Consider the following 27,840-nt stretch of genomic DNA (forward strand, 5'->3'; position numbering starts at 1 on the left):
CTGCAAAATTACAAATAGCGTGCGATGTTAAAATTTACGTCTTTCTTGACTCTGTACATTAGTAACAAGTAACAACAGAGAAAAGAATTGAATAAGTGATAGATTTTAGGTTACGGTTACAGCTTTATTCCAAGAACTGGCCGCCGAAGAAACGTACCGCTTTCAGTTGGGAGAAGAAATTGAAGATCCTGCAAGTTAAGAAATAAACTTTTGACAAAGGCGTGATGATGGATAACACTGAAACATGAGTATATGTTGGTTCAACCTTTATTATCACTCGGTATTACATATCATTTTCTTGCATTTGCATCTTTATTATGCCAGGGAGGTATCCCCCCTCCCCTCCCCCCCCTGTTGCCGCATTACTTTCTTCTCTTCTTCTTGTTGACATAGGGATAGTATTTCTGGTATTTCCCACTCCACCCTTTGTGGAATCGTCCATCCCCATTTCCGCCGTTGGTGGTAAATCGAACCCAAAGGTAGTGATTTGATTCGTCGTAAAAAGAACCCGACGGAAGGGCATGCCCTCCCCATCCGTTCGTCAACGTCTTTTCGGCAAACCTGTTTAATAAAAAAACAAATTGAGAGTTATAGTTCCTTCGTAGCTTGCTTGAGATTACATCATAGTTTTTGAGAGCGCTACAAAAAAATTCATTGGAATTCAAGAAACAAAACATACTATTCAGCGTTCTCCAAGAGGAAGATTCAGTTATTGATGCACATCAGAAAATCACAAACGTGAAAAGTAAGAGGTGATGTGATATGTGAGATGATTATTGAAATGAATATCTAAAGTAAATGCTTCCATTTTTTCCTTCGTTTTACATTTTATAAACTATTCGTTATTTGTGTTTCTTTTTCCTCTTGTTGTATTGTACTGTTTGTAATTAGATTTTTATAGACTGGCCTGCTAAGACTAACATTGGCTACCCGTGGGCCAGAAAAAGTTGCAAATGACTCCAAAAGAAAAGTATATTAGATATTGTTGTAATTGTCGTTGTACTGATCTGGCATTACTCTATTTATTTATTCAGACAAGTTTTCATTACAGCACGAAGTGCAAGGTACTAAGCGAATATATCGGTAGGTAATTTAGTGTTAACAACTGGGTTGAAAACGTAAATTAGCCACCGTAAAGGGTAAAAAAGCTGACGTTTCGAGCGTTAGCCCTTCGTCAGAGCGATTAGGGTAACTGAGGTATGAGGTATGATAACTGCAACTCACCTCCCGCTGGAGATAGACACTAGATCATAGTTACTTTCCGTTTCGAATTCAGTGAAGATAAACTCAGGATATTCCACGGCGCGATAAAGCAGCCACATACAATCAAGATTGTCGGCGTAACCGCCAGGGAAGCCTGGGGACAAGATGGTGCCACTTCCCTCCTCATATGTGCCTCCGCAATTTGTGTCTAGTGCAATAAGGGAATTAAGTAAGAGAAGAACGCATCGTCTGATGACAATGTTCCCTTGAAGCAAGCTAAAATTAATTCAGCTCCTTATCAATCGTTCACAGCACATTAAGGAAGGTCTCAAAGGGGTCAACCTTTAGCCATCTGGCGTAAAAGATTGACCAATTTTTTGCCTACGTTTTAACCGTTAGCTGTAAAAGCCGTCACCCCATTAAGACCCTTATAAAGGAATGATTTTCATAATTCATTTTCATACTCCAACATTTTAATATCTCTTACTTTCTAAAGGCTGATTTTTCCTTAATTCAGAGTCAGATTCGAAATCGTGTTCGAAGACCTAAAAGCGCTTCCAGCTTTGTGAAAGATGAGAATTGGAGTCTCATGCCGAGTAATGAAGCTTGACGGAATAGAAGTCAGAAGACTTCACCATTTCTTTTGGTGAAAACTAGATTGTCGGAGTCGCAAGCAGACGCAGAATAATCAACCAGTCACAATGCAAGTTCTCAGGCCAACCGATCGCCTACGCCTCCAGCAATTCAATTTTCGCAGATTCACAATCGGCATCTGCACTCGCCTTCCGATTCCGTTGGTTTAATTTTCACCGCATCGAATCTCTATCCGCCTCTTATTACTCCTGCGACTCCGGTCACGATGTAAGTTAAATTCAGCTTCAAATGCATAAACCATAAGATAAATAAGAGGAAGTAGGGAGTTAGCATCTAAATAAACTGTTGTGCTACGTCAGTTGGTTTTATCACCTGTGTTGATAACGTAAACTGGCTGCCGTAGGGGATTTCTAAAGTCGACGTTTCGAGCGTTAGCCCTTCGTGAAAGCGATCAGAATAAGAAGAATAGTTAATCGGCTAATTAAAGTTAACTGAACATTGTGTACTTACCGACTTGCTTGTAGTTGAAACTAAATCCTTTCCTATTGGTGGCTCCATCACTGATGAATCGAACTCGTAAGACATTTCCAGATGAGGTGAACGGCGGTGGTTTGTAAGTGGTTCCGTCAAATGCGATAATCGGACTATCATAGCGACTTGTATCGTAGATCATCAACAAATCTTTCCCAGTCTCCGTCTTAAATTCAGTGAAGTCGAGTCTAATTTTCTTGTTCACCGGAACTTGAATCTGCCATGTGCAGTATTCGTTGTCGTTGTAATTTCCAGGATAGTTTGTCGATGTGACAGTCCCGCTTGGTCCGGTTAAAAATGTGCCGCAGCTCGTTGCTATGAGCAGATTACGGAGATGGTCAATAAATGGTTCTCTTTCTATCTAATAAAGGTCAGGTGGCAGATTCAGAGGGGGTGGGTAGTTTGGGGGCTTACAGTTTTTTTGTTACTTGAGCAACAAATATCTTTTAAGCGAAAGGATTGATTGTTACCTCTCACGCATGTTAAAACCCTGTTTCACCTCTTCTTGTCCTGACCGGTCTCTCTCTTACCGTCCAAGAGACTGTAAGGCTAAGTCTGGTTCTATTACGCGCGTGCCCAACCCAAGAATATTCCAAAAAGAATGTCGTATCACACACAGAATAAGGAACATCAATGATCTACTTACATTGGCATGTGGGTTGGGATTTGGACCACTGTCCATTCGCTTGGCAAGTCCTAGTGAGGTCTCCAACAAGTTTGTACTTAGGGTCACATTCAAGAATTACAACGCTCTGATAGGTAAATGTGTCTCCGTACCTGACGCCATTGGCCGGCGCGCCAGGATCACCGCAGCTAACGACTGCAAATAAAACAAACATTTGTTTTTTTAGATATGTACATACCCCGGCTGGATACATCTGTAGATATAGACACCCCCCCCCCTACTGTTAATTCTTTTTTCTCATCTCTCTCTTCTATAAGAACCACCCTAAATTTAACAAGGGGCTGTAAGGAGAGATACAAGAAGCTAACTGATTGATACGTTCATCATCTCGTATGACAATCGCGTCTTAATGTCCCAAAATCCCTTTCACGCAGTTTCGCGCGACCTACACGCAGACTCGCAGGAATTAAGAGAGTGTTTCCACGGCCTCAGCACGTTTGAGCACCAAGAAATAATTTGTGCTACAGTGTTAATCTTATTTCAAAGTTTGTCATTACCGCACACGCTCTATTTTGAACCAATGTTTTTTAAAAGCTGCTATTGGGAAAGGGTTGACTCAAGAAGCAAATGGAAACACGGGAGCGTAGCCGGGATTTTTTAAAGGGGGGTCACACCAGGTGTTCACCAGATTCTCGTGTCGACCTCCACGCTGTGTTTTACTCGATGTCACAAAGAAAGGCTCACAATGGGAGAGGGTTGTCACGAGCACCCCAGGACCCCCTGGCCACACCCTTGAAACAAAACTTCCTATTCCTAAGCTCTTGCAAAAAATGAATATAAAAAGGGTCAGTTCGTTTACTTGGGCATGTAGGCTGTGTTCCAGTCCATTTTCCATTTGTCTGACACGTCCGAGTTTGAGATCCCACCAAATTGTAACCGACATCACAGCTGAAACTGATGACAGACCCATACTTGTAATTGGTGGAATCCTTCTTTCCATTTGTAGGAGTACCAGGGTTACCACAGGATCGCTCTTTGAGTTTTTAATGTAAAAAATGTGTTGTTAGTGTATTTATCAAGCCCAAGGAATACATCATTCATAAAAAAAAATTAAACACGTTTTTAATGTCGTTTGTTAAACACTCTTTAAACACTTGTTTTAAACACTGTTTTTAAAACTTTTTCAAGTTTTTCGACTTCAAATATAGCACATTGAGAGTACGAGCTAGTGACCACTTGAATATTATGAAAAATTCAGTCTCATTCAGTCAAAAATTCAGTCAACTGTCTCTGACTTTCATTCAGTTCAACCTGGTTTATCTAAACATGTTTTGTTGGTGTGAAAGTGGAATAAGTTCTTTTAGTCAAACGATTCACCATTGATCCACCATAATAGTCCATTTTACCGTTGTGTGCTTGGTTGTCAAGCCTTTGAACAGGAGTAAGGCTAAGGGTGACCTTTTTATGATACAAACCTTGCTGCTTTTCAAATGTAAATCTCTCTGTTATCATGCTAACTAGACACTGGTCTCTATCACAACAAGGTCACCTTCAGCCTCACTCCAAATCAAAGGCTTGGCAGCTAAGTACACGTCTGTCAGTTGGCCTATTGGCCTTGTTATTACAACAGGAAGACCAAGGTAATTTGTGGATTCTTTTGTAGTACCCGTCATCACACAGAATTGTTGCTCATTCATTTTTTAAGTTGTTCACGCAAAAATATGTCTTTAGCTGGACGGCACTATAGTTGGAATATGTGGTAGTCTTTTCGAGGGGATTCCACGGAGGAAATCAGAAATGCTTTTTTCGGCACAAAACGAAACGTCCCGAGTAGGAAATCAATATTTTTTTTTGTTTGGTACTGAGAAAAAGTTGCCCATCGCAAACTTGTCATGAGAAATATTTTATTAAGTCAACTGTGCATACCTAAGCAAACAGGTTTTGTTCCACTCCATTGTCCGTCAGCCTGACATGTTTGGCTTTCATCTCCCTCCAAATGATGGTCTGCTTTGCAGGTGTATGTCACTTTGGCCTGGTACTTAGTGTCAGTTGCTAGATGACGGTATCCACCGTAAGGGTCGCCCGGGTCACCACAGTCTACCACTAGATTTGGAAGAGAGAGCAAAAGATAATTTGAATTACACCCTTTTATTATACTGTACCATAGAAATGATGCATGTAAATGCATATGCACTCGGTTCTTCTGCAAAAATAAAACTGGACGTACATCAAGCTGATAAAAGTAGGCTTTTTGAAAGTCCGCTTTCTGATTGGCCGACTACTCCCATTCAGCTCATAAAATATGATACGAAACTTGTCGCAAGAGTACACTGAGAATATTATCTAACAATCAGAATGTTCCACATCAATTTTTATTGGCGTTCGTGTTTTTCTTGTACTGTTCCATACAAATGTTATATGTAGATGTACTCGGTTCCTACGCAGAAGATTTTGGACATTTATCATGGTGATAGATTTACGGGTTACATATAACCGTGCGGAATTCGCATATAAGTCCGACAAGGCTGCAAACAGCCAATTAAGTCCCACGCGCGTTTTCAATTAAAGAAAAAAATACAAAATTAAAGTTCCACGTCTGAGGGCTGAGCACGACGGCGTGTGCAGGGCTGGAAAAAGCCGCACGGCCCAGAAGATGCGAGCAAAAAGGAACGAGAAAGAAAGAGAGTGGCAGTGGTCAGATGATAAAATATATGTTGACTGACTGAGAGGAGCGGAAAGGAAAATTTTTGGTACTCGGTCAATACGTCATCACCTCGAGCCAAAAATTTTCCCGTCCGGCCCTCCTTTTCAGTCAATAGGTACTTATCATAGAGCCCTTACATTCGCAGACAGGATCTGTCTCTGACCATTTTCCTCCTCCTTTGCCATCTGCAATGCAAGTCCTGAATGCAGAGCTTGCTGGAACCATATTGTAGCCCTCGTTGCAAGTGATGCGAAGAGTAGCCCCCAGTTCATACCGATAACCTTGAACCGCGCCATTAGCAGGGACTGGTACTGGACTACAGAAAGAAGCTGTGATAGAGAGATTAGCGTAAGTAACCCTTCTTATTCAGTTGCGCAAATATTATATATATCAACTGAGTGCGGCATCCGTTTGATATAAATCATCGAGGAGTTTTAAGAAGTTAGTTCACAACGATTACTTAACGTAAAAAGACATGGAAGGAAAGATAAACGAGTGCATCTCGAAGAAGAAAACTAAAACAAGGCACACTGGACGGAAGCAAAAATTGCCGACGAATTTGTAATCGAAGTGAACTCAACATCTTTTTGGCAGAGTCTGCTGTGTACTCTAAAATTCTTTTCCTTCCTTTCCTTTTTCAAGACATCTATTGCATGAAATCTATTTCTTACTTGCCCTAAGGCCAGGTTCTAAATCGAATTGGAATTTGGAATGTTGAATTCCGGAGAACCCGGAGAAAAATCCTTCGATGAAGGACGAAAATAGCCAGCAACAAACTCAGGCTACATGTGACGCCAGGTCCGGGAATAGCACCCGGAGCACAATGGTGGGAAGCGAGCACTCTGCTCACTGCACTCCTTTCCAAACTAAGAACTTTTACATTAGCTAAAAGAGCGCGAGTGCAACCTACCGATACATCTGGGTTGAGTTCCACTCCATGTTCCGTCTTGCTGACACGTCCTAACTGCATCACCCACCATAGCGTAGTTTGCTTTACACGAGAAGGTTGCCTTGGTATTAAGAACATTTTTTCCGCCTTCTTGCCCAGTTAAAGCAACTGGATTGGCGTTTTCTACTTCTCCGATTTCTGCACACTGGACACCTTTAGTGACAAAAAGAAATTCATTTGTTTTGGTACAACTCTTTCAGTCTTTGTGGGATTGAATAAAAAGATGTTTACAAGAAACTTGAATTAAGCATTATTGTTCAAGCCATGATGGTTTCCATGAAGCAAGTCGTGAGTGTGGCTACTCTCCCTGTACATATGGGAGACAGACCCAAGAGGAAGGTTCAGGGAATCCAGAACCAAACTCTCCCCCCCTCCATTAAACGTAACGGCCACAATTCCTGCATGACCGTATTACAAGAAACTACTTAATTTGAAGTATCTAAAATTATTTTCCTAGAAAGATGTCTCAGCTTATCTAGGCTTTATTTTATAAAAGATTCTGAATCACCCTCCGATCAATAAATCCTGGATCCTCTACTGCATGTATTTTTGCAATCCTCTGTTAATGCCGCTCTATCGGTATCAAGAGCCATAATTAAGAGGCAATGTCATGCACGTGATTCTGATCAGGTTGGCAATGTAATGCACGTGGTTTTGGGTGCACGTGCTTCTGGTCAAATTGAAATGTTGGGTTCTTGATCAGCGCATAATTAGTTATATATTTTTGGAAAAAAGTTTGGCATCAATTGTAACATTTTAAAACTTTGTCACCTTTCAATATTACAGTGTCTGATACACTTACGTGTGCAGGTAGGTATTTTACCCGACCATTGCCCATCTGCCTGGCAGTAGTATTTTGAGCTTCCGTATGAGCCTCGGTAGCCATTATTGCAAGTGTACGTTGCGGTGCTTCCCAAAACAAGCCCCGAACTCAGTGCCACGTTTCCGTTGCCAGGGTTGCTTAAACTGGGACATGAAATTGCTGCAAAGATGAAAGAACAACATGCAAAATGATGATTATATGATTGGTAGATGGTGATCCGAACTGAAGGCTGAATAAGATTAATGCAATCACATCATGATGGTGATTTTACTGCAACCGTTTTGAAAGTGAGCAAGCTTTTAATTTTAAAACGTGTGTTATCATCATATTAAATGTCATATTCAGGTTCCAAGTGTTCCCAAACGGGAGTTTTGCGTAGGAAAATGGACAACACGTTTCAAAGTGACAGTAATTGATTTTCTCGTTTTCTATAAAACTGTTCAATCAGTTTTTAATCCTCCAACTTCTAAGGGTGACTAGCATCTAATTTCTCCTTATAATCAATCATAAGTTGAGGTCATGAGAATACAGGAAATGATCACCGACCAAAAAGGCTTGTGAATGTTGAATGAATTCTCACTGTTGGCACCATAAGAAATGTATAGAAAATATTGCTGATGTGAGTGTGTGAATAATGTACTTGAAAAAAAATTACTCCCGTCTGATTGGCTGAAAACGTATGCGAGTACAAATAACAAATAGCGCGCACGCTTTCAAAATTTCGTCTTTCTTGACTTTCTCGTTGCAATTTTTTTGTCTTAAAAAAATATACTCGAGCTTATTAGCACCAAATTGCACTCACCCGAAATCATGTTATTACCTATAGGGAGAGTTTACTCAAGCGTTTCACTGAAAGCTCGCATTACCGAATCATACCCGCATTCAGTTACCTTGGCAGGTCTTTTTATCCCCGCCCAAAGTGTATCCCTGTCTGCAAACACAGGTGAAGGACTGGTATGTGTTGACGCAAGAATGTTCACAGCCACCATTGTTAGTAGCACACTCGTCGACATCTGAAAGCGAAAAATGAGATGGCGTGAGGACCACGACTACTGTAATTGGTATCAGAGGTATTAATGGCGTCATGGTTATTGTTCTCTTTCTCTTGACTCATGAATGTTACTCACCATGATTTACTTACTTCTAAGTCGTAGTTGCCAAGGTCATTTTCACTACTTAGGTCTTTTGATATCGAAAAAATATCGATAAATCAATTAAAATGTAAACTATTTTTATACTGCAAAAAAATCCAGGAAACAACGGCTACCTCTTCCATCGACTACCTCTTCCATCGACTACCTCTTCCATCGTTAAAACAACAGAACAGCAAATTTTTCAAGGAATGCGAGGATTGACCACTGAAAGTCAACGTGCTTAGTTGCAATATTGATTAGAAAATTTATGGCCTTCTCTCTTTCTCTCATCTCTTAGTTAATTTGAATACAGTTAGTATGCAGAAAGAATCATATCAGTTATCCTTTCGTCAAATTAATCATAGCATATATTTATAAAATCCTACCCTGACAGCTTCTTTTACCAGAATCCAGTGCGAGCCCGGTTGGACAGGAACATGAGAATGCACCAGCAGAGTTGTGACAAGAGTGGGAACAGCCTCCGTTCTCAGTTGAGCATTCGTTAATATCTGGAAAACGAACATAACGAGAACATAAACAATCACAAAATGAAAAGTTCTTAGCCCTGAATTGGTTCTGTCAGTTTCGTGTTTTTTAATGTTTACTTGTCAAACTCGCTCAGAAAAATTCATGCAATTCATCTTCATGGACAGTCTTGAGTAATCTCTGTACTGACAAATCGAAGTAGCTGAGATCGAAGTAATAGTTGTTGCTGCTTTTTCTTTCCACGCCCAAGCAGCTGATGATTAGACTTGTAAATTTGAGAGCTCTGTGGTTTCTAAAACTCAAAGCTAAGTTGTGTCGTTGTTTGAATATCCTGTTAAAGAAAATATAAAGAGAAATGCATATTTAAGGATGCGATAAATGTCATCTCTTATCCTACCAACACAGTTGGTATTTCCTTGAAGCTCATATCCTTTATGACAATGGCAGACGTATCCACCGTTAGTGTTTGTGCAAAACTGGTTACAAGGATTATTGGCACACTCATCCGTATCTGAGAAGGAAGAAATTAAGTCAGTTACATCAATAAAATTTGAAATGATCAGGGAGAGATTTGTGAAAAGGTTATTATATTTTGCGTCATTACATTTAGCGTGGCTTTTATCAGTACATGTTGTGTAACCACTAATTACATTGTCCAATAGGAAAGTAGTTACATTTTTCGTTACCATTATATTTTGTGTCACTTTTTAAGTTTTGTGCTATTTCGAAGGTTATACATGGGTATTAAAAAGAAAAATTTTTATCCAAGTCACAAAATGTGTTCATTCATTTGTGATATTTAACAGAGTGATTCTACGTTCCCCTTTTTACGAGAAGTGAGTGGGATCTCACACGTCCCTTGCGAACCGGCACAGAGAAGATGCAGGAGATGGGACCTACAGTTTAACGTCCTATCTATCCAAGAGGAGAGAATGCCGAACCATTTGCGGATAACAGACCAAAGGCAGCACATTCTCCTAACTTATTTTATGACCCTGAGTAAAAGGTACCTGAAAAATGGCGGGAAAATGTCGAAACCGATCATGCTCAAAAAGCTGATGATACATACCCGGACATCTTGGGTGGGACCCAGTCCATCCTCCTCCCTGGCACGTTCTGGACGAAGATCCCCGCATGGTATAACCAGCGTTACAAGTAAATGTGATTGTGCTTCCTGCGTTGTAACTGGAACCAGACTTTGAGCCGTAAAGTGGTGCACCGATTGGTCTACAGTTGGTCGCTAAACAGAAATAAATTCAAGGTAAGCTCTCATTATTAAAATAAGTAACATCTTTACGACACTGGTGATTCCTTTGCTAGGCTGTCCCACGTGTCAACAACTCACAGTTTTATTCCATTGGTTATTTATTTGCTCTATTCTTCTTCATCTTTCATTCAATTGCGTGTCTATACGTGTAAGGAAGTCTGTCTTTTTTTTCTACCCTGATTGCATGTAAGCTTTGTTTTGTTGCCCATCTGAGTGAATCTATCTGTATGTCGTCTGTATGACTCTCGGTTTGTCTATGTGCCTCTTCGTTCCCTGAATTTTCGCTTTACCAATCATATATCTGCAGAACGGCTTCTCGTCTTGTTTGCCTAACTTTCTTTAGCTGCCTATGTGTTTCCTTTGTCCCTCCTCTATTTTATGATGCATATCCAACCCGAGTGTTGTCAGTCTGTATTTCTCGGTATGCCTGAGTATCTGTTAAGCTGGTCTCGTTTATTACGTCGATTATCCGTGGTTAACTCTATCGTCCTTTCCCCAGACTGTATAGCGGTTGCTCACCTGTATCGCAGTTCTTTCCGGTAAAGCCACCGGGGCACATACAGAGGTAGTCATTATATCTGTTAACACACGCTGCTCCATTCTTACAAGGTGAGTTGCTGCATTCATCCGTGTTATCTGCTGGTTTGGCGACAGCTTTGGAGAAAAAAATGTACAATTCTTGTCTTAAAGTTTTTTCTCTGATTCACAAGCGGTCACGTTTATGATCCTGCAATGTTGTTCTAAAATGCCATACAAGCATCTTTTTTATAATTTTCTTCTTCCACTGAGCGTTTTTTCTACTTTGTAGCGAATCATCACTCTTGTAATGTTAAAGTAATCGCCTCGCTCGAGTAAATAATATATTTTTGTTTCTGATAGATTATATAATAACACTTATTATTATCGTTAAGATAATCATCATAAGCATCATCATTATTATGATCATTAACATTAGTATTAGTATTTTTATTCTTGGCATCATCCAAATGACAGGTGACATGATAGACCATTTATTCCCGTAGTAAGTCGGTAGTGAACTATGAATAAAATTGGAGTGACCGAGTCATGCCACAAAGTAAGCCCCCCCCCTCCCCCCCCCCGTCCCACAAATATTTCATCAGATATGATATAAATCATAGAGGAATTCACATTGAATAGAAAGTGGAAAACCTGTACATAGAGAAATAATTATTCCACAACACAACAAGGTTATATTAAAGTTATATCTATGTTAAATCTAGCTGTTTGTTTCACGTTATTGGCAGAAGGTTGTTTTTTTCTAAAGTTAAGACGTGGGCTCCATATTCCCGTTGACACATTTGGTAAGAATGATGTAATGAACACCTCAGTAACGAAAAAAATTCAAATATTTGCACTTACGCAATGGACAACCATTCACATCAACTCTCATCGTTATATGGCCATACCATTCTTGGGGTCTGAATCGAAGATACATGGCTTGAAACAATCTGACTTCATTGCGGACCTCAGTATTGCGGTCACTGTTGCCATTAAGAGTCTGAAAGATTTCAATGTGTTCATATTTAAGAGGAAGAACAGATAATGCTCAATGTCTTAACTATTTCTTCTTAATTTTTCAATATGGTTTATTTATTTGTTTCTATTTTTTTCTTATATTTTTGCTGTTGTTGTTGTTGTTTTGCCAAGTGTGTTTTGTTTATGTTTTAACTAAAAATTGACTTGATCTTTCCCTCCCAGTTTAGCACTGGTGGAAACTGCTCGCCTCCTCGGTTTTCTTTTTTCAAATTTTTTGTCTTTTCCTCCTCGTTTTCTAGTAATTTGTGGGTAACGGCTGGAAAACCTTCGTAGCTTGAATATTTTCAACCTACTTTTTTTTCCTGCAATTGCTTAAAAAATTTCAGCTCGCTATCGAGGATTACTTTTTCATTTAATTTACATCCCTCTTGAATGACACGATTTTCAATCTTGTTTCAACTTTTGCAATCCCGTAGTTCTTGAGGTCCTCTTTGAAAGTCTCAACCAGACTGCCATGAATTTCTTTATAAAACACACGAAATGAATTGGTGTGTTATGATATTAACACCCATTGTTGTTATCACCCGTTTGATGGTCAATATATTGAAATCATAAGGAGAAACTGCGTAAGCACCACCTCTGTTAATTACTTCTCTATAAGGTGATGGCTTATACGGCTAACGGTTAATATCGTTCCATTGTTATCACTAGAACTTTGGTCAATTTTGGTCAATTTTTACGTCTTACGGCTGAATTTTTTGGCCGTTTTACGGCTATCGATTAGCCCCTTCATAATCGAATAAAGATTTGATTCCTTGTCGCCAAACGAGTCATTCTTACTTACATCAGGATAGTAAGTCCAAGATGCTCCGTCGCTGCTGTACTCAAGTCTATACTTCGTCACCCACTGGTCAGCGTCGCTTGCTCCCTGAGTTATCACCCCAGAAATCTGGAAGACCTCGCTAAACTTGATTTGGAGATACTGGTTAGCATTGTTGGTTGAAGCAGCCCAGCCTCCGTTCTCCTCTACCTGTCCTGCTGAATTTTGCTGAGTTTGCGCATTTAGGCGACCAAATTTCGCGGCGTGGGTTGCGGCATACTGCGATGATGCTGACATATCAGAGTCAGGGATTCGACTTTTAGCTCCTACACCAAGACTCTTAAGGCAATCTGCAAGAAGAAAGAAAGGCTGTTAAGGCAGTCTACAAGGGGAAGGAAGATTTCTTAGGAAGTCTGCAAAAGGAAGAGACAAATATTAAGGACTAACAGCACCCTCTCCTTCCTTGAGGTGTTTCGTACGAAAGGTTGCCCCTGCAACATCATAGTAAAACTCAGTGATGTTATTAATACTGTTTGCCGTATTACTTCAGACTACGAGTTGATTAAATTGCATTCATAACAAATGCTCTAGTTATCCCTAAAAGTATTCAGATACTAGCAATGATAAATTGTGAGTAAAGGATGCCCCAATGATAATAGTGTCTATATTCTGTTTGATGATACGATCAAAAAACTGAATGGTACAAAGTAATTTGGTTAAATCAAATGAGTTGACAATGTAAATTTGCCGCTATAAAGAGTTTCTAAAGCTAAAGTTTCGAGCGTTAGCCCTTCGTCAGAGTGAATTGAGGAATTACAGGTTGTGCGTGCCTTTGTTATATGCAGAAAATGGAGCTACGCTATTGGTGGGGACATGGCAACAAGAAAAACAGAAATATATTAGTTGAGTGAAAAGCGTTCGTTAAAACTCTGGGGATAAAGGGCCGATTTGAAAGATAATTTTCATTTTCCTTTAGAAACTTACCCCCTTTACTCATGAATGGTAAAAAAGACTGCTACCTGATAAAGCCCACAGCATAACACAAAAAGCTACCCAGCAATACTATTGGTGACACTAACAGAAAGCCTCAAAATACACACCACTATTGAATCATAAAGAATATATAAGAGCTGCTAGTGATGTGCACTTACTTAGCTCAAAGAATCGATAATTTGATGCACTCGCCAGTCCAGTGTTATAAGACGACTTGCTGCTCATGGCACATCGGTTGGTTGAGTTGTCAAACTCAAAGGATCGACAGATGAACGAAGCTTCCGACCGACAAGACGAAGCGCAGGCTTCCGGGGAGGTGTTCTGCACCACTTTATCGTCGCTTCCAGATATATATGAGTTGTACGTCAGGAAGAATTGTCTCTGAGCAGCGTTGACTGAAAGAGATTGAGAAGACAATTTCTCAGTAAGCCGTTTAGCAATGAATCATTTTTCATAAGACTTGCATAAAATCACAGCCTGCTCGTTTTCAACTCATGAACAACGCATGGTAAGTACAACTACCCTCGAGCCCTCTGCCTACGTCGTCAGAGATTATCCCAGTTTTCGTAACACGAAGCAACAATGAAAGTTATTATTTCCTCATCTCCTTGACAATTTGCAGCTACTCATTCATACTCCTGGTTGGAGTGAGGCATTGTGGGAGTCAAGCTCCTTGCCCCCACCTGAGAATACAACACAGTGACCTAATCAGGGCTTGAACCTAAACTTCCTGACTAGGATTTCACCGCGCAAACCATTGGGTCAGTGAAAGTATGTAACTGAATAATCTTAAGCCTCTCAAGCCACAGTCGTCATTGGACTGACTAAGGTTTGACACAAGCAAATTTTGCACTCGTTAAACTGTCCCTCGACGGCATCATAGGCTTTTCTAAATTATAGTCGTGGACCACAGATATTGAAAGAAAGGATATAGGCCAACATAATACTCACAGTCACAAGCGTATGACTTGTCAGTCACATGATACTCTCCATCTAGCTGTTCTCTGAAGTCACCCCAAGATGCAACATTTCCTTTGACATGATCACAACTGTATGCCAGATTATAAATGTCTGTAGCAGACAGGACGTTGTCAAATATGTGCATCTGACTTACATCGCCGATGAAGTTTTCTTCGGTATTAAAGCCACCCCCAGTTCATCTTGTTCTTGACCAAGAATCAAGACGCCTCCGCCCTTTATTATTTCACCTTGCTGAAAGGCTTCAGTAGAGCTCTTCACTTTAACGCCGTCTTTGTATGAGTGCCACGTGCCTCCAGAGCTTTCCCATGTGACTGCTACATGATGCCACTGTCCGTCAATTGCCTTCACGCCCGTGAAAACAGTTTTGTTATTAACAAATAGATTAAACCCAGCGTAGTCTTGTAGGGTAAGTGCATTGTCCTGTAAGACGTTGTTCACTGTTGTGGCATAGGAAAGTACTGTACCCGGGTTTGTGTCTTTGGTACGCATCCAAAATGCGATGGTTAGAGCGCTAATGTCTGAAACTTGCTTTTTGAGCCGAGAATAGGACTTGGCTTGTCGCACTTGAAAAGACAAGTCGTAGTCGGTGGAGAGCACTGTGGAAACAAAACAACAGGATTAGTTACAATGGAGTGCTTTTCGATTGAGTGTCGTAAAACGCAAGACCAAAGTAGGGTAAGTAGTCACATCGGCGAAAAAAAATTCCTCTATATGCAAGGGCCAATGTGAAATAAAAATAAAAAAACAATCTAACTTCCAAAAGCGCGGGAAACGCAGGCGATTAAGTCGTGATTAGTTGTATTTTTGTATCTGATTGGTTGAGAAAGTGGTGCGACCATTCTTGACCAATCACAGAGCAAAGTAAAGCGTTCAAACGGTAACTCTGAAGGAACTGTTCGTTCCTCGAGTGGAGTATCAATGGACAGCTATTTATCAGTGCCTTTGCTTATGGAAAAAAATTTGCGCCCTACCTTTAGTGCAGCGACATCCGTAATATGAGGGCATACAGCTACATTTGTAACCTGTTGGCGTATTCGTGCACGTGCCACCATTAGCACAGGGCTGTCCAACGCAATGATCGATGGCTACTTCGCAGTTTTTCCCAGAGTACCCAGCTGGGCATGTACAGCTGTATGATTGAATGCCATCCACGCAGACCCCGTTATTCTGGCAGGGATCGCCGGCGCAGTCATCAATATTTATCTGGCAGTTCTTACCACTGTATCCTTGTTGGCACTTGCACATGTATTTGTCTAAACCACTAATGCACACACCGTTGTTTTGGCACGGATTTGACGCGCATTCATCGATATTCACCTCACAGTATCTTCCACTGTACCCTTGTTGACACTGGCAATCGAATGTTCCCGCTTTATCGATACACTTTGCTCCGTTTTGACAGTATCCTCGTGTGCAGAGGAGAAACGGTAGTTCACATTCTATTCCGGTGTATTCCGGAGGACAAAGACATGCAAATGCACCAATCTATGAAATTGAACAATGCAACTTGTTTGATATATGATTCACGATCATGCATGTATTGCACAATGCATATAAATGATCAGGTAGATTGTTTATTACGTGTAGAGGAAGGCAGCGATTACCGTTGTCACAAAAGAAAATACATTTATTTGTTAAAAAATACGACCATAAGAACCTCTTCGCTCCCGAAAAACTGCTCACTTTTCGAAACAGATCGTGTCCGCGAACAAAAATCCGCGCCTATTTTCGCCCCTAGTTGGTGCTTCTGTTTAAAAAGGTGATGACTAAGTTTTCGTTCTAAAGCATACCTTGTCGACGCAAGTAGAGGAGGCGTAACATGGTGTCGAGAGACACTCATTAATTTCTGTCTCGCAGTTCTTCCCTTGGTAGCCAGGTAGACATTCACATCGATATGATTCTTTCGTGTTCACACACTTTCCACCATTGCTGCAGGGACTCGAAATACAAGTGTTAACCTCTGAAAAAGAATTACACGTTGAATTTATAAAGTTGACCAACAAACATTTTGAATATCCTCATGACTGAACCGGTATACAGGGGGAAAAGTTTCTAATTGAAATATATTCTTTAATAAAAGCCATTTCGACAAATACCCGGTAATAACTGTAATCGAAGCCTCGTGATGAGGCTTTTATTACAGTTATCATTATCAGTATCACTTAGTCAGTATTACTTAAGATAGAAGAACATGCTGAGGAAATAAATTAGGCTGATGGTCAGTTAAAAATGTTTTCGTTTTGCTCACGTAGTTTGGTTTGTTTCTTGTCTTATTGTATGGTTTTCTATTTTTTAATGAGCAACTTCATGTCACGTGGTAAACCCCTTTTTTTTCAATGTTTTTCGTATAGACAAATCTAGAAACAGTTGATCAGCGCGACATCTTGTTCGCGCTATAAAAGTAAATCTCGTGACTTCGTGACAAGAAACGTGATCCCACACTTAACATTTAGAAAGGTCCTTTGATCACGTGCACATGACACCAAGCAACTTTCTGCTCAATTGATTCATTTATTTATTCATAATATTCGGGGCCCTGCTTAAAAATATTTAAGGATAACAATATGTGCGTATATATATATATATATATATATATATATATATATAAACATGATAAAAGAGCAAATTCGATCATTTAAAACACCAATAACAAGGGTTACCCAAAGTAATAACAATGATAAATAAAACATTTTCATACCTCCACAGTACGCTTGAGAGCTCGCCCCAGTTCCATGTGTAGATTCTTGTCCAGGACAAGGCAGGCATGTCGTTTGGCCAGAATTTGGTTGATAGGTACCCTGTGGACAAGGTAAACAAGGCTCTACACCATTGTCTGAGTAGGTTCCTGGAGCACATTCCACTGTGTGAAAATAAATATTAAAGTATCCGTTAAGGATATTGTTTTGAAATTTTTTTTTTGCAAATTAACTGAGATATAATGGACTTCTGATTATCCAAGCCTTCGAAGGGCAATGGATCTTGTAAAATGGTAGAGTTTTTTAGGAGTTGAGAACAAATAGTAAGGCTTTGCCATTTCCAATTTTTTTTCCACACTCACTGCAGCTCCCTTTTGCGTATTTATTGGGAGGTGAAGAAGACAATCGATAAACCTACAAAGATTTATTATTTACAGCCTTGACTTTGCGTGAGGAAGGTTTTCAATTAAACAGTTAAAACGCTCTTACTGGCAATATGCAATTGAGAGAGGAATATACTAACTTCCACAGTCATGAATTCCTTTAGCAGCAGCCTTGACAGTCGTTGTACCTAAAGGACACTGTGTACAAACTTTGTTACGTTGATCTGATGAGTACGTTCCAGTGGGACATTCGAAACATTTGGCTACGCCAGTTGAAGAAAAGAATCCTGGGCCACATTCATCTGTAATGTTAAAATACAGATAAATAAATCAAAAGTAAATGCTGAATTCTCGAGGAAGTAAAACTTTAGAAAAAAGGGCATTGAAAAATATTTTGGAACCACCTAAATTTTTCCTAACCTGACCTCAGCAATTTTATAAAATTTTGTAGAAATATGAAACTTGATTTTGTGGTTGCAATTGAACAATAAATAAAGTCGTCTTACCAAAATCCCTTTTTTTCAGTTATAGACGGGCACATGAAGCTAAAATTAAGAGGGTGTTCAGGAGGATGTAGCTATGCCATATCATTATCGTCGAGAAATGACATTTAAGTAAACCAGCGCTGATTTAGGAATTGCATGATGCAAAGAACCATCCAAGAACACATTAAAAAGAAAGAGAAAGCTTTGTGAGCATCTCTAAGCTGTCGATTTGTTATTTCTCTATTCCTCAACACAGAGACTCTTTCACTCACAAGGAAGAAACAAGAAACAATGTGCATTACCTGTGCAAGCTGTAAAGTTTTCTTTCCTGGTACCCTGTGTCCAAGTCCCCTCAGGGCATTTTTCGCATGCCAGGGCACCCTCATTAGGGCTGTATTGACCCTCAGGGCACAAAAGACAATCATCTTTGTTAACATTGTAGTATGTTCCAATGGGACAACGTGCTGTTAGAAGAAAACATAATCACTTAGCATTTCCAAATTATCTTAGGTTTAAGACTGGAGAGAAACTGAGAATTTATGATTGAATTTATGTATACAGCGATTGACTAGAGTACAAGCATTCTGTCTTCTTCAACTAAGTCCATCTTGCGGGGCAATAAAAAATTCAGTGAAGAAAAAAATTAAATTAACACGCCAGCGGGACTCTTGGAGTAAGGCGCACTAAAAGTAAGATTCCGCGTAGCACATTAACATCACTAGTTCTTCGCTAATTTTTTCACCGCGAGGTGGACAACGCGAAGAAGGAGGTACTGCTCGTTGCTTAACGGTTGACTTTAGGTGCTACTCGCTAAAGTCTTTTCTTGATCCTTTTTAATTGCGAAAATTTGAGGGATATTCACTATCTGCGAAGATTGCTGGAAAAATACTCCCATATTGCTATTTTAAATGGATCTGAGGCAGAGAGTCCTCCCAAGAAACCCCGTTGACACCTCGATAGTGTCTAAGTTTCGAGCAGTTTGCAAATTAACAATTTAACAAAAGTTGACCAGTGTTCTTACTAAAAAACCATGTGATCTGTGATCATCCCCAAGAGTCCTTCGAACCTCGTTCCCCTCCCCCCTCCCCTGGTAGATGAATGATCCCTAAATCCCGGGATAAATGGCCTCCAATTACTCAAGAATTGTTCTTTTGCTGAACAGGAACAGCCGAGCTGGATTGTTCTGGTAGCACCATGATGTTATCAAAGAACTTCTCGTACTCAAAAACGTATTAGTTTACTTACTGCACTTCGTGACATCTCCCGTGTCTTCGGCACATTTACAAGGTGGAGCAAAACAGCTGGCTGCGGTACACTTCTTTACCACAGCACCGTCTTCTGAGCAAAAAGCTTCCGGATGTCCGAGATTAAAGTTATCGACGTTGTAGTCGATCAACTCTAAACCAGAGTTTGCCTTGTATTCCACCCAGTTGACTTGCTTGATCCCGTCCAGAACTTGAGTCCTGTCCCCCTCAGTCTTAGTTTTCTGTGCATTGAAATCATCCTGACCTTTTTGGTCATTAGTCCCTGGTGTAAGCCCAGTATTCTTGTCAACGTATATATATTTGATATTTACCTTGAGTAGACAAAAATAATAGAATTACTTTCAAGTGTGAGACTCAGAATAGCCGCGTGGGGGCGGGAGTTGGATTTAAAAATCTGGAGGACACGGATTCAAATTGACCAGTCTTCCAATTTTTGTATAGCACTAGAGAACCCCTATACAATAAAGCATGAATGTGCATACGTGTGTACGTAAGTATTACGAATGTACGTACGTACGTATGTATGTTTAAGAAATGGTTAGCGTGCAGCGCGCAATCATTGAGTTATGGATGCACTTGGGAGTTTCGATGATTGCAAACTGCACATTTCTTTTTAACATTTAGACTTTCAAACATCTTTCGTTTCGTGATGAAAAATAAAAACTGGCATCAGCATGCAACCCACGGGCAAATGGATCGAGTGTTTTAGCCAATCAGAAGACGCGCTTTTGTAAAGCTTTGTTATAAATAGCTATGTGCACATGTTTCTTTAACAAGTAGATTCCATGTTGCCCGGCGTCTTTCCAGTAATAGACCAAAGATGACTTCAAAATATCGCACAAAAAACTAAACGTAGCACACGAGACGCAGCCGAGTGTGTCACCGATGTTCTAACTACATCTGACTTATTTGGTGATCTTTTACTTTACAAACCAGAGCAACATAGAATCTATTTATTTTACATGATAAAAAACAACAACAACAACATTCAGTCAACGTAACGTCATCTTTTCGTCTTTCCTTCAATAGATCACAAGTAAGGGCCAATGATATTGCGTGTATAATTCAGATTATTATGCATTAGAGAGCATAATCAATATACAGTAGCGAGTGAAGTTGACTTGTATATATCTGCAGCAGATATTGGTTTATTATGCCGAGTTCAAAATCTGCCTAATAAACCCCTCGTCCGTGAAGAGTTCTCAAACTCAGGGAGAAGTGTCTTCTTTTGCAGATTGTTTAAGAAATATATGATAAAACAATAAATTAATTAATTAGTTATTCGCATGATATCAGGAATTATCAGACCTCTGCTTTAATAATTCAGGATATCGTGCTCAGCTTCACCTAATAATTGCATATCACCATATAAATTCATGTTTGTTTGTATTTATCTTGCTCGGAGAAGGACAGTTGAGGCAAAACTCAAAACCACAACTGGAGCAAGCCCTCAGCTTTGACCAATTAGATAAGGGAGAAGCTTGTCGATGTCCCATGCACCACTTGGCGTCTGAAAGGCTTAAATATTTTTTTAAAGAAACACGGGGGTAAGTTTTCTTTAGGGTTTGTCAAATGATAGAGGATGTTGGACAAACTATCACCCCCTTAAACTCTCCTAATCAGGGGCCCGTTTCTCGAACGCCCCGGTAACTTATCGGGGCTGTAAAGCTGTTCTCTTTTCATTAAATATAAGGGTTGAAAAAGTTTTGAAAATTGTACAATAAAACTTTCAGCTAAAGAAACAAAATTTACTGGTTAGGGTGTCAGAACCTGCTTTTCTATTCTTTAAAGTTTGATTCCAAAATACAGTTTTGGGCCCGTTAATTCGCCAGGACTTTCGAGAAACAGGCTACAGAACCCCTCTGATACTTACCACCTTTTCCGAATTTCGTCTTCGCCTTCTCTGCGCAGCTGTTTTTTCGCCACATGAGACTTCAATAGTATTGACATTACACTCGTCAGGTTTCTCCTCGCAGAAGAATGGTGGAACAAATGGGGAATTAAGAAGTGTAAGGTAGTTTTGTTTTATTTGATCTTGCACATTAGGGTCATTGCAGTCCCCATCGTAATAGAACCCGGCTATACCAAACATTTTTATAAATGAAGGATTCGCAGTCGCTGCAAATATAAAGAAACCAATTTGTTAAGAGAACAGCTATTGATTATTTAATTAGGCTTTTGTTTATATTATCTAACTAGGCTTTTGTTTATATTATCTAACTAGGCTTTTGTTTATATTATCTAACTAGGCTTTTGTTTATATTATCTAACTAGGCTTTTGTTTATATTATCTAACTAGGCTTTTGTTTATATTATCTAACTAGGCTTTTGTTTATATTATCTAACTAGGCTTTTGTTTATATTATCTAACTAGGCTTTTGTTTATATTATCTAACTAGGCTTTTGTTTATATTATCTAACTAGGCTTTTGTTAATCTAAACGATAAAAAGGAAATTTATATCTAGACAGTGGTTGATCATGAAAAAATTCAAAACTCGGTTCCACCAAGGAGAAATGTTACTGGGATACAACATTGGAAGAAGTTAACTTCTCTAACACTATTTTTTACCACTCACAGGCACCTAGTTTGCAGTGAAACCGAAATTCCCTAAGTATTTAGGGCGAAAAAATCAGCTTCCAGGCTAGCCTTATACCGTAGCCTAAGGCGTGCTTGAGAAGTTTTACAGTTTGGTGAAACACTTTCCAAAGGTATCCATTGATTAATCTTCTCCATCAAAACCGAAATCAATTATCCCCAAGCATATTGTTTTGGTTTATGTCTTTTATTAGCGATTCGCACTCTTTGCTATTTCGAAATTTCTATAGTTTCCCCTAAAAGCTGGAATTTGCCGGGTTCCACGGAAAATTAAATTAAATTTACCATTCATATAGCGCTGATCTAAGCGCTTTAAAATATAAAAGAGAGAGGGGGAGAGAGGAACAAATATTTCAAACAGACATAAAGGGTTTGAAAATCCCAACTGGCAGGAAGCAGACCAGTTGGCTATTTACACAGCGCAGCCAAGAAGTTGAACTCGGGGCGATCGAGAACAAATCCAGAGAATGGCAGGGTGGAGGACTTGAACCCGGAACCACAAGATTACAAGTCCAGCGTCCTAATCACTCGACCACGCGGCTTCCTAACTGTAATTGTAATTGTATCAACAATTTAACCGATGATCACAGTTATGTCAACCTAAATACCTGAACAATCGGGCCAGGGCAATTCTGTTGAATATGGAATATTTGGCAAACCATAAAACTTCCACTCTCCAGATGAACAGTAATAAAGGAAAGGAGGATTGAAAACAAAATCGAAGCCTGATTGACACTGCACGCTGCACGTGGGATCTTGTCCAATGGTGTGACAGCTCAAAGCACCATTCTTCGGAGGCGCATACAAAGGGCAGGTCTTTTCTTAAAGATGAAATATACCATGGAAATGAGTCTAGTTTAACAACAGAACCGTATAACATATGCAGTCAGCACTCGAGCTAACTGGCCCTCACCGGCGAAGCTTCTCCCCATTTTCCACTACCCCTGAATGAGATGCTCATCCGTGGCAGGTTACCCTTCTCCCCTCTCTCAGCCTTACCTCATGATTTCCCAACTGTTCACCGTTGCTCATTTGCATCTCTAGCTCTGGGTGGAGAGAGGTAGCGTAAAAAATGTCCTGTCGAAGAACACAGCACAATGACCTGGCCAGGTCTTCAGTGCAGCTCAACTATTGTTTCCCACTGAACAAGTTTATAATTCAAAGTAATGATTTTCTCGGATGAAACACTACGAGGCCAAATTAAGACACCAAATAAAGGGTATTCCTTGGAGTGCTGGTGTAAAATTTGACTTTCCTAGGAACTTTTATCATAATGATATGAGTTTGGTAAACTGGGATCGACAAGTAAGGTGAATCGTGTACAATTTGCTCCTATGCATACAGTCTGGATTTTTTATAGAAAGAGAGAACGTTGGAACCAAAAAAAGATGCCCTTGAAAGAAATCACAATGATCTTTTTAGTTGCCCTCAGAGAACATTTGTTCGATAAAACAAAAAAGGGTATGGAGGTAAGGGTGATATGGAGCCGTGCAATATGCAGGCTGCACCGTGAATATCGGTGCAGCCTGCATAGGTAAATGTCTAGGATTTAGACCTTAATTGGAATTAATCTACTCAGGCTGGCATAGGACTCCCAGAAATGAAAAAAACCCTTTGTGCCAGAAAGATTTTATGATGGAGGCACTGTTACCCCGTAAGGAGGTATTCATTCAAACATTCGTTTAACTTTTAAGCAAGATACTCACTCTTGAGGGTTATTCTGAATGAGCAGTTTTTGTTCACGTTTTTGCCATCGTCTACAGTATAGACAACTTCGCTAGAACTTGGCACACTGAACAGGTCACCAGATTGTCTGTTAGAATTGATGTTTGGTGGATTGCCAGAGTTATCCGTACAATTAGGCCTGTCCCAATTGACTCTGATTTCAATTTCGGTAGCGTTGTCTATGGTGATGTCGGTCGGACAGTAGCCGCAAGTTGGTGGCTCGGTATCTACAAAAACGAGAGCAGTGCAATGATATTGGATAGACTCGATTTTAGTGCGGGATCTTGACATGCAAATTAAGATTAAAGGGGAAGTAAGCTCCGCTCCAAAGAAACGGTGGAATATCTTTTTTCGCCATTCAAAAGTATGAATGGCAATTAACTACTCACACTGTTTTAAATTGGCGTAAGTTGTGCTTAAAATCCGACAATGGAAGCCTGCATTATGAAAACTGAGGAACCTAGACCCATAACGTCCCAGAAATGAACTGAAATGGCAGGGACCACCACGTGTGTCTCGCAAACTGCTGCTTTTCTGGTAAATTTTTTCACCTGTTCGTCCATGCAGTGATATTCTGTAAGGTTACTCCACACTTATAACAATAAATTTAAGGTCTCTTCTTTCCGTGCAAGCAACATCTTTATCTGTCCCGTCTGACTTGTATATGGAAAAATCGTGGTCACATCAATACCTGCTGGTTGTTGAACACAGCCCTGGGCGGCAGGTACAACTTATAGCGAATCTTTAATTCTATATGCAAATTTATTGCGCCACGTACACAACTCTTTTTATTCTCTTGTGCATACTCTTACCAGTCATGAAAAAGCTAGCACTCACCTGCAACAGCAACGGTAAAGGAGCACGAACCAGAATTCCCTGCGGCATCTGTGACGACATACTTCACACTGTTTGTACCAATACCAATCAGCTTAGGAAGACTTGTGTCTACGTTCTTGTCATTTATTGTCAAGACGACCGAGAACGAGTCAACGGTTATTCCTGGCTCGTCCGCTATTAAAGAATTGTCGGTCCAACTTACACTCCAGCTTACTGTCGCTACGCTTTTTCCTGGGTCGTTGTTTACCTCCAAAAGTGTCGGGCAGCTGTTGCCAAATGAAGGTGGTTGAAAATCTGAGAAAGAAGGGGGAATGTTGATTTTACAATGTAACTTCAATGGCGTAACCAGGATTTTTCAAAGAGAGGGTGGGGGGAGCGGGTCGCACAAAGTCAACCATAGGGTACTCACCAAATTGTTAAGTCAACCTCCACGCTATGTTCTATTAAATGTGAAAAAAAAAGCTAACTAAAAGGGGAGGGGAGTCACGGGCACTCCTGAACCCCCTCCCCCAGCTACACCCTTGAACTTAGAGGAAACACTACACGATGTTTTGCACCAATTTGAGCGCCGTAGGTAATCACTTCACAACAGGCAGATTGAAGATTGAAGAGGAAAAAAAATCATCGAGGAAAGAAGATGGACATGGATAATAAAGATTGCTCCTTCAATCGCCTAAAGGGAATGATCATTAATTTAAAGAACTCCTGATTTTCAGACAAATTCTCCCTTTAAACGCCATTAGCAACTTAAAAGAACCGTTGTGGAGAATATGGATACTATTGCTATGTGTGAAGAGGGCTAACACGGATTCTAAATAAAGAACTTGGAAGATTACGTTACATGCATGATAATTCAAAAATAGGTAGCATATTTACTTTGTAGAGTACAAAAAAATATACCTAAGCATGCCGGGCTAGTTTCCCTGTACGTCCAAGTCCCATTTACCAAGCAGGATCTTGAGTCAGACCCAACTGCTGTTGGTAGATAATTTATGTGGTAACCAGATGGACATATCAGCTCACAGCTCGATGGGTAAGTCATGGTACCATTGTCACAGCTTGATGGGTTGTACGTACCAACTGGCACTTTGGGTAACGCAGGACATGTAATCGCTTAAAAAAGTAAACTTACAGTCATACGCCTGGTTACATAAATAATAAAGGTTTATAACAATGATAATAAAAATAACAACTGTTACGATGACATTTCGCAGGATGCATTTCACTATTCTCTATGCGTTGACAAATTTAGAAATAATTCATTCAAACAAATAAACATAGGGAATGAACATAGTGTCTTAGAACCCCAATTGGCAGGAGGCAGACTGGTTAGCTGTACATCCATACAAAGAGCAGCCAAGGAGTTAAACTCAGGGCAACTGAAAACAAATCTGGCGAGTAGCGGGGCGGAGGGCGAGAACCTGAGACTACCAAACAAGACCAGCGCCCCAACAAGTCGGCCACTCCGGCCGTCTCCACAGAGGCAGAGTGGCCGATAATGTACTAAGCTGAAAATCTATGTACTTGATAATCTCTCATTGGGTTAAGATTGTTTCTACAGCGTCTCAATCAAGTAACTGTTTGAATCTCTTACGTTCGCAACTGGGAGCTGTTGGTGACCATGTCTTGTCCAGCTGACATGTGTTGAATTCATTTCCTACGCGGTAGCGGTCACTTCTGCATGTGAAACTGCATTTTGTTCCATATACTAAGTCTGCCACTTCGTTTCCGTGTTCATCGGTGCATGTACCCGATGGAGGCTCTCCATAGTCCACTTTTTGCGCTGGGCACCTAATAACTATTGACGAATCAGCGACAACAACGGTCTAGGTTAGACATGTTTTCACTGTTTTAGAAGTCTTATTTGTACAAAACTTAGCGTCGTTGGCTTGTCTTCTACGTTGTTTATGTTTCCGCTACATCATAATCATAGGCGGAATGGCCGTCATACACGAGCATGCTGTCTTTGATTAGCTCTCTTTTTGATAGTTATCTTTGGAGAGAATGATAGAAATATCTTGTTGTTTCCTTAGGATACGTCCTATTCCAAAACATGCCAATTTTGAAGAAAAAAAAAGGAAATGCCCGCTAAGGACGAAATTTCATATTTTAGGCTGTTAATAGTCCACCCTCCCTTCCTTAAGGAACACGCCCTTGAGACCAAAGGGAAAAAATGCTACTGTATAGCGAAAATCCGAGTTTAAAAAAAAATTATCTGCGTTCTATTACCTATGCTGCAAACTGACTGGCTTCGCTACCCGCCATCCAATCCGTGCGGTGATAAGGAATGAATAAAGAGTGCAGTTTTTCATTGCGTGCGGTTACAAAAGAAGGAAGAAAAAAAACGTGGGCCCATCTTTTCGTTAAGTTCTGGATGACTATTAGATTATTCGCTCTCAATTTTACTTGTGTGATGGTGCACTCGAACTTCTTCCTCATCGACGACAACATGGTTGAAATCTGGAGCTCTTAGCGTAATTGTGATTAACCTTTTGATATATGTGATATTTCATTTTACCTGTGCATGTCCAAGGAGTCCCACTATAGAAAATTTTATTTTCAGCGTCGACAGTGCATTTTCTTGTGGGTGTTCCTCCTAGTTCAAATCCCTCATTGCACGCAAACGTGCAGCTTGATCCGTACATGCGATAGCAGTTTCCTTGTAGGGCGCCGTTTGCGGGAATTGTCAGTGCATCACAACTGCGGACTGTCAAAAGAAAATAACTTTATTGGACAGGAGCCGAAAGATCGGAACGCCTTACTTCCATATCGCACTAATATGTAGTTTTTCTTTTTGTTATTAACTGACTTTTTATTATTATTATTATTATTATTATTATTTTTTTTTTTTTTTACTTCTGCGAAGAGCAAGGACTGCTCGTAGTCTATCACGATAGCATGGATCACACATGACTTACGTGTACAATCGTTTCCGTTTTCAGGTGTTCCTTCATATCCATCAAAGCACTTGCAATCACCCCTTGTAATGCTGCCGTTTTTCGAATGACCTGAGTTGACAGGGCAGGCTGTACAAGAGAGTGCGTAGCCAAGGAATGTCTTGTAGGTGGAGGCTGGACATTCTAGTTTACAATGAAAAATGGAAAGAATTCACGGTCAGACTTATCGTTTGAAGAATTCTGGGATTAAGCCTTTTAAAGGCTTTTAACCTGGCTCAAGGCTAGAGGAAATATTTACGCTTCCATCTAAGAATATAAAGCATCGCTTCTACATTATGAGGGCAGTCAC

At 40.1% G+C, this 27,840-nt stretch overlaps 1 protein-coding gene across 1 annotated transcript in view; it reads right to left on the reverse strand.

Annotated features, from left to right (window-relative positions):
• Positions 1 to 286: 286 nt before the first annotated feature.
• LOC131795123 (sushi, von Willebrand factor type A, EGF and pentraxin domain-containing protein 1-like) overlaps positions 287 to 27,840 on the reverse strand; it is a 29,734-nt gene continuing 2,180 nt past the window's right edge. Inside the window, 33 exon segments of the mRNA XM_059112693.2 lie at positions 287 to 561; positions 1,225 to 1,411; positions 2,308 to 2,643; positions 2,975 to 3,148; positions 3,813 to 3,986; positions 4,880 to 5,056; positions 5,795 to 5,986; positions 6,568 to 6,759; positions 7,409 to 7,588; positions 8,320 to 8,442; positions 8,949 to 9,071; positions 9,446 to 9,559; positions 10,118 to 10,288; positions 10,835 to 10,969; positions 11,696 to 11,834; positions 12,657 to 12,982; positions 13,784 to 14,020; positions 14,577 to 14,780; positions 14,783 to 15,202; positions 15,578 to 16,091; positions 16,397 to 16,566; positions 17,305 to 17,466; positions 17,826 to 17,987; positions 18,473 to 18,634; positions 19,416 to 19,746; positions 21,309 to 21,553; positions 22,641 to 22,853; positions 23,739 to 23,984; positions 24,595 to 24,888; positions 25,495 to 25,707; positions 26,189 to 26,392; positions 27,113 to 27,301; positions 27,513 to 27,674. Coding sequence (XP_058968676.2) covers positions 363 to 561; positions 1,225 to 1,411; positions 2,308 to 2,643; positions 2,975 to 3,148; positions 3,813 to 3,986; positions 4,880 to 5,056; positions 5,795 to 5,986; positions 6,568 to 6,759; positions 7,409 to 7,588; positions 8,320 to 8,442; positions 8,949 to 9,071; positions 9,446 to 9,559; positions 10,118 to 10,288; positions 10,835 to 10,969; positions 11,696 to 11,834; positions 12,657 to 12,982; positions 13,784 to 14,020; positions 14,577 to 14,780; positions 14,783 to 15,202; positions 15,578 to 16,091; positions 16,397 to 16,566; positions 17,305 to 17,466; positions 17,826 to 17,987; positions 18,473 to 18,634; positions 19,416 to 19,746; positions 21,309 to 21,553; positions 22,641 to 22,853; positions 23,739 to 23,984; positions 24,595 to 24,888; positions 25,495 to 25,707; positions 26,189 to 26,392; positions 27,113 to 27,301; positions 27,513 to 27,674 — 7,070 coding nt within the window. The 3' untranslated portion in view covers positions 287 to 362.

Source organism: Pocillopora verrucosa, chromosome 14 (genome assembly GCF_036669915.1).
Source record: "Pocillopora verrucosa isolate sample1 chromosome 14, ASM3666991v2, whole genome shotgun sequence".
NCBI lineage: Eukaryota > Metazoa > Cnidaria > Anthozoa > Scleractinia > Pocilloporidae > Pocillopora > Pocillopora verrucosa.